General features: G+C 40.9%; 1 protein-coding gene across 2 annotated transcripts; it reads right to left on the bottom strand.

Moving 5' to 3' along the window:
- Positions 1-815: 815 nt before the first annotated feature.
- LOC122030881 (AP2-like ethylene-responsive transcription factor CRL5) lies at positions 816-4622 on the bottom strand. 2 transcript variants are annotated; one of them, XM_042589927.1, is made up of 10 exons: positions 4279-4622; positions 3878-4209; positions 3158-3764; positions 2952-3034; positions 2835-2843; positions 2665-2753; positions 2167-2240; positions 2033-2083; positions 1881-1957; positions 816-1706 (listed from the first exon to the last, which is right to left on the bottom strand). In XM_042589927.1, the coding sequence occupies exons 2-10, from the start codon at positions 4182-4184 to the stop codon at positions 1078-1080; spliced, it is 1926 nt and encodes a 641-aa protein (XP_042445861.1). In that variant the 5' UTR covers positions 4185-4209; positions 4279-4622; the 3' UTR covers positions 816-1077. The 2 variants fall into 2 exon arrangements, with proteins under 2 accessions (XP_042445861.1, XP_042445860.1); XM_042589926.1 differs by having other exon boundaries at positions 3878-4622.
- Between the last annotated feature and the right edge of the window lie 2172 nt (positions 4623-6794).

A 6794-nucleotide genomic window follows, 5' to 3' on the forward strand; every position in this document is an offset into this window, starting at 1 on the left:
TTCCTGATAACACAAACTTCCATCTGAAATTAATTTCTCAGGCTACTGTCGCACTGCTAAAAAAAAAAAATCTGATGTCAATTATTATGTTTTCTTGTTTGTAGGTGGAGCACAAATCCAGCTTGAGACTCATCCATTATTCAAACGAAGGTTGCATTGTACAATGGCAATGCTAGGTTTCTGCTAACTTTTACAGCAATGAGCTGGAGCTGCTGCTCTTTGTCAATCTGATATATGGAGCAATGAACTATTCTGTCTCTGCATGTGAAGTTGCATTAGGCAAAGGAATAGATTCCAGCAGCAACTTCTGTGCAAACTCAGGTACTCATGAGTTTCAATGCTCACTTTTAAGATCACACAGCAAAATTGACTCGACTTCTTTTTCTTTGCAAAACTCGAAAATACAAAAGCCATTTGCTTCATCTTTCATGGATATTACCATGCTTGCGTTTCAATAATATGCATGGCAACTTAATCCTATATACGTAGTCTATGCTTTTAGACTGATTACTACTAGAAAAGACCAAGTCATTTCTTTTACAATCGAACCCTAATACCTAGATATGTCCTACTTCCACAACATAAGAATCTACAGCCTTTTTGGAGAAAAAGAAGAATGTTGGATGAGCAAAGCCCAGGGGAAAGGAGAACGTTTTTGTGATCGCAATCAATAGGTTTTGGCAGACCATAACGCTATGCGATGGTCAAAAGTCTTATAATTCTATTCTTGAGTCATGGAATTGCTTTTCATAATGTACTTGGCAGAGACCACATGTAGAGAAACAAACCACCAAAGAACACTATGATATGTTTGTTCTTGAAGAATTAACCCTGTTTTATGCAAAATTCTCCATAAAAATGTCCCCTCAAGCGAAATTGAAAAAGAAACCACTGACATGTGAGGCAAGATTAATCCCGCATTGATCATGAATCACAAATCTTGCTCAAGGAAAACTGAAATAAATAAACAAACAAACAAAAGCACCCTCTCACCTCACTTTAGCCATCAGACTTTGCTTTCTTTTCTTGGCTGTTGCTCCACGGACCCTACATGCAGGCTTTGTCATCATGACCAGCTTAAACATCATTCCACGCAGCAAAAACAGGCATTTGAGTAATGGAAATAGTCGGCCTTAATTGCATTGCAGGAATTGATGAAGCAAGTGGAGTGGGACTCAACTTGGGTGTGCCACTGGAAAACAAGATGGAGAGACCAATCCGATCAGGACTCCCTTCTCTGGAACTGGCCAAGCTTGTCACTAAGGACGATTGGTTTGACAAATGGGCATTGCTCATCTTCTCAGAATCACCTATTCCTTGCACAGAACTCCCTGTTTCTAAATCTATAAGGCCATTAATTGCCGGTGACACCATTGGGCTCCTATAGTCACCACTTATCATCAAGGGTTCACGATCACAAGACTCAGTAGATAGATGTGCCTCAGTGGATTGACAGAGAGCCTTGCATTCAGAACCTGAAGTATTGTTTCCTTCAGCTGGGTCTCTGCAAATATTTTTCTCCCAGGGAACACTTTTTCCTGCTTCAGTTGCCTTGGTCTTCCTAGCAAGCTCTGCTGGAAGTAATGTATTGCTTGCTATGATCTTCTCTACATCATACCTCGTAATGTCAAAGTTAGTAACAGCATTCACTCCGCGAAATTTTATTGCAGCAATATCATATGCTTCTGCTGCTTCCTCCTGAGTATCTGTAAGTTCATAGATTCGGTGAGAATGATGACTAGCTTAAGAGTAATTGCATCAGGCAATGCCATGCTTGAGTAGTTCAACACTCAGAACTTGGAACAATCAAGTTTCTTAATACTCTACGAAAAGGCTCATCAAGGTAGGACCATATGCATCAAATTATTTGGGAAGCTTACTGAAGGTTCCTAGATAAAGATCCTTGTTTCCGACAACTCTACCAATTCGAGCTTGCCATCTTCCATGTTGGTGATGCCTATAGAAAAATCCAAAATATAATTAAAAGATTCTCGAACCAATTCAAGAAAAATGGTATTTTATGAAAGATTACCGTGTTACTCCTCGGTAAATCGAAGCCCCACGTGAGAAACCACTGCTTTTTCTGAAACCATTCATCGGCCCCCAAAATATTACGAATACAATAAATTGGAAACAACTACTGAACAGAAATCTAAGTGGATATACCTTCTCAAGTGGGCAACATACTCCTGCCTGCTCATGTTCTTCATTTCATGCAGCTCTTTCTTATAACTTTCCAACTGCACATCAAACCCACCAAGTATATGTAACACTATTAGCAATCCATGTATATATACAAAATGGTAGCAAAATGTGAAATCAGCCACCCAATAGCTCTACATGGTCGGCCCCACGATCATTTGTGAGGAGATAAATCAGAAAGTTATATATAGTTGACCAATGGGGAGAGCTTTTTTTCTTGATTTTACTAAGATTCGAACCCTTATCCATAACATCTATGTTTCGCACTAACTAACTCAACCCTTTCCGAGGCCATGTATATATACAAAAGACTCGTCCGCCATGTCATAGCCGGGCCCGTATTCACCGTGATTTACTCCCTCTCATACTCGTGGGGCAGAGGTGAGGGGGCCGCTGGGCGGCGGGACCCGCCTTTTTGCAACATGTATATATACAAAAGATCTGTAAGTTGATGGATCATACAGGGAAGTTAATATGTGTTGATGGTCCCCAGTACTTCAATGCGGTCAAATCATAAGCTCTTGCAGCTTTCTCCTCAGTGTCATACCCTCCTGAAGGAAGCCAAACGGATGCTTACTGATAATATTATGGAGAAAACAACCGGAGCAAAAGGTTGAGTCCAGGAGACCTACCAAGATACACTGTATGAGGGCATAATCGTGGCATCCCCATGCATAACAATATCACATACCAAGTTAGTGAAGGTTTCATTTATAATGTAGAGATTGGATTTTTCTTGTTCTGCTAACCTTGTCTTCCCTTTCTTGTTTGACCTTCTCTCTTGCAGCTATTGTCCCAAAGATGTGCTTCGTATCTCCCAGTCCATCTATGCCTGATGCATGGAGAGTCACATAAACCTAACATTTATATCATACAAGATTTCCAACATACAATAGAAACGATATAAGCATGCATGCACAGAACAATAACAAGATACGCACCAACGAGTACTGACCTTGTAACACCTCTATACTGAGAGGTTCTCTGCCCAAATGTGTCAATGGACTTCCTATGGATTGTCTGCTTTAAGCATCTTTTCCCAGGCCTTAACTTCTTATTCGTGTCAGGAAAAATACGCTCAGTTGCAGAAGAAATCGGTAGTGCAGCCGTGATGCAACTTGACTGAGATACAGGGTTCACGGACAAGCTCAAGGATTGCAACTCCCCGAATCCAACCGCATCGATAGAACTAGAGCCAATTCTTCCTTCCTCATCCAGCTGATTGCTGCAAGCGCTATAGCTTCTGGCCACCCAACTTTTGAGACTCGGAAGGCCATCTTCTTCCACCATGGCTCCCACCTCCAGCGGTCCCTGATACATCTCATGCTCTGGTAGCCCGGCACACATCCCTTCAGGTTGCAAGAACAATTGATGGTGTTGCACTACTGGAATCTGGTGGTCATGGAGAGCACTCTCAGAGTGTAAATTTTGGCAGTAGAAGAGGCTGTCCAAGCTCAAAGCGATTGCTTCCCTTTCAAAGTTGCCGTAGTGATGATGGGCCCCCGTGGTGGGTCCGCCTCCCAAGAAGTCTTCAAGTTTCCGCTGCACAGGCAGCAGGATTCCTTCAACAAATAGAAGGAAATGGAAAAAAGATCAATGTCAAGTATTTTTAGCAACGATATTGTGTTTGTGTTTAGCAGAGCCAACAAATGAAATAGAAAGTCGAAAAAGTTACCTGAGTGTTGTGATCCGGTGATAGCTTCCATGATGCCAAGAGAGCCATCAGATTTCAGTGGCATGGCAGGCAACGGAGAGTAGAGCCCTGCGGTCTCTCCTTCCCCTCCGTAACAGAGTTCAGCGGTGGAAGAATGAAAGAAGACTGCAGACGAAGCAGAGACACAAGCTGTGGCGGTAAGTTGAGATTGACAGTGACGATGGCTTTCATGATTCTGATTATGATGTGGCGACTCCGAAGCAACCTCCGTGTTCATATGAGAAGAGAGAGAGAAGCCAAGCCAGTCGCTATTGCTCATGGATTTCATTTATCGACTAACTCTACCGACCACTCTATGAAAATGAGGAGGGGGCTATTTATCATTCATCACATACATCACCAAGAAATACAAAGCTTCTCACCAATGACACAAACAGCCCAGCTATCATCTTCCACAAGGTGTGTGTTGTTGCAGAAGAAACATAGGCAATGAAGGAGAAGACTACAACGACCACAAGGCCCTTTAATCTAAAAGGAACTCCACTAGGCCAAAAATCTGGATCAATACAAGACCTTGCAGCACTCCATAGGGATCTGTGTTACCATGCTTGTAGCTTTTCTTCCCCACCTCTCCGCTTTTCTCAAGATCCTTAAACCTTGCTAAAATCCATCGTTAAGAAAGACGAGGAGAGCGCTCTTAATTAGCATTACGCCAACAACCATTAAGAAGGATAGCCAAATGCGTGTTAGATATGAATGAAGGGAGGAGGTCGCTAGGGTAGCTAAAACAAGGTCACATCTTACTTACACAGTATGGTGATAGGAGAAGGATTGACAGGGGAGATTGGACAACTGCCAACCAGTCACTTTAAACGAGATTGACAGGGGAGATTTATCTAGGGATCCTCATAAATAAATTAAATATACGGTTATGCTGCTGATCATATTTAATTATTTATATATATCTATCTGAAATAAATAGAGCATTAAGTAGATCGTATTTTTACATGTCAAACAATACATTATACATGTTTGACATGTACTAGAGATGAAAGAGCTCCTAATTGATACGTATTTTTAAGTGTTACGTGTAGTCAACATCTGGTCCCAGACAAATGGGATATGTGGAAGTTGATAACAAGCTTGATATATTCCAGGAATGATGAGAAAAAAAAAACACAAAAAGCAAAAAGTCTCTTATAGGTGATCATAAATGTACTTGAACCCTAAATGATATATTTTCGTAAGAAACATGCATGGTTATGCTCAGAAGAAACTAAATAATCCAATAGCCCTAGTAGCGTGACATAATCATGCTTATGATATATATAGTGATTTTCTTTTCCATTAATTACTTAAAAGTGTTGGATCCTTGTCGTGCTCCTGGCAGTATTAATCATCAAAGTCATTGTCCAGTAAACAAGATGCCTATTGCATGCAAGGGCCCTTTAAGATTACTAATTAATGGTAGCATCTGGCTCCGCTTACGAATATTAGTTGTCATTAGGGTCCATTAGCTAGCTAGGCTTCTATATAAAAATTTCATAGCATAGAGCAATCGGCAATCAGTAGTGTTCTGTTCTAACTAAATTCCAGAATATCATAATTGATTTCTTGGGTATCAAGCAGGATAAGGAGATTTAATTTACACATATGCTTCTATCAAGGCTTTTCTGATCTGCTGTGCATGAAGGTGTGCCTAGCTTTCGTAGAGACAGATTTTCCAGCAACAATGATTTGGTAACAAAAAAGCATGCATGTGGGATAGAATGAAGATAGAGATTGGGAATTAAGGAATGATCGAGGCGATATATGGAGAATATGGGGTGAGTTCCAACGTACAGAACTCAGATCCTTATTCCTATCTCCTTGTTTTTTTATCACTGTAATCATGAGTTCGTCCACCAACTGCATCAGCATACAAGCACTTTTACTAGACCCCGTGCGTCATCCGAGACGGTATGGGATGGGAGTTGCTGCAATGAGACCGTCGGGTCGAAACTCAGTGGCAGCGGGGGAATAAATCCCCTATCCCTGTATCCCACCCGGTCCGTCCTATACTAGCTCGGGTGCTATGATTTACCTCCCTCATAATGACCGTGAATCCGGTCGATGGGGGCCCTGGGGGCGAGGGCTTCGCCTTTTGCTGCAATACAAGCACTTTTACTCGGTGTGGATGTGATGCCTCCTAACTCGGAGCATGCAGTGTCCGGATCATTTAATTTCATGCATCTCTTCCTCGACCTCACTTTCATCATCGATCGTGAAGTGATCCATAGGTGTCCTCTTTTTTTTTTTTCCCCCTACCCCTGCTTTCGTCGGTCCAAATCTGCATGCGTTCTGGGTCAAAATATTCAGCATACTATGGAAAAACAATGCAACAGCTTTGGGAAAGAAAGAGAAGCAGGAGAAGAAACAGGCGTTGTTTCATTAAAGTCTCTAGTTTGAATTAAAAAGCATGCGCTACAAAACAAATTATCAGGCAGTAGAAGCGTATTCGCTTCGTGTATTTTCTAACGCTGAAGGTTTCCATCTTTGAATCTCGTGAGATGGAACAAAACTCACTTTGAAGCTTAATTATGATCGAAAATAAAACAAGAATAAACTAAGAAAATATAGAGATAGAAATCTGGTGAAGATTGTCTCATATGACATGCATTTTGAAGTGCCTCGTCATTATATATTATGTATTTTCAATCTAATTGATCATGTTCGTGAACGTCAACTTAATCGTCAATTACTGAACGACAACAAGAACGATGATGTGATTAGGAGCCTAGACAAAGATAAACAAAAAGAAAATGATTAGAATGATAGCAAGGGTTCCCGACATAGCTATTTTGATGCTCAAATTAGAGGATGAAGAAAATGAGTATTAAGGCTTCAATATACATAGTTATACGTGAGTACTTGGATACAAGAAAAAATTATATTTTAT

The sequence above is a fragment of the Zingiber officinale genome, chromosome 11A, assembly GCF_018446385.1.
Source record: "Zingiber officinale cultivar Zhangliang chromosome 11A, Zo_v1.1, whole genome shotgun sequence".
NCBI classification, from domain to species: domain Eukaryota; kingdom Viridiplantae; phylum Streptophyta; class Magnoliopsida; order Zingiberales; family Zingiberaceae; genus Zingiber; species Zingiber officinale.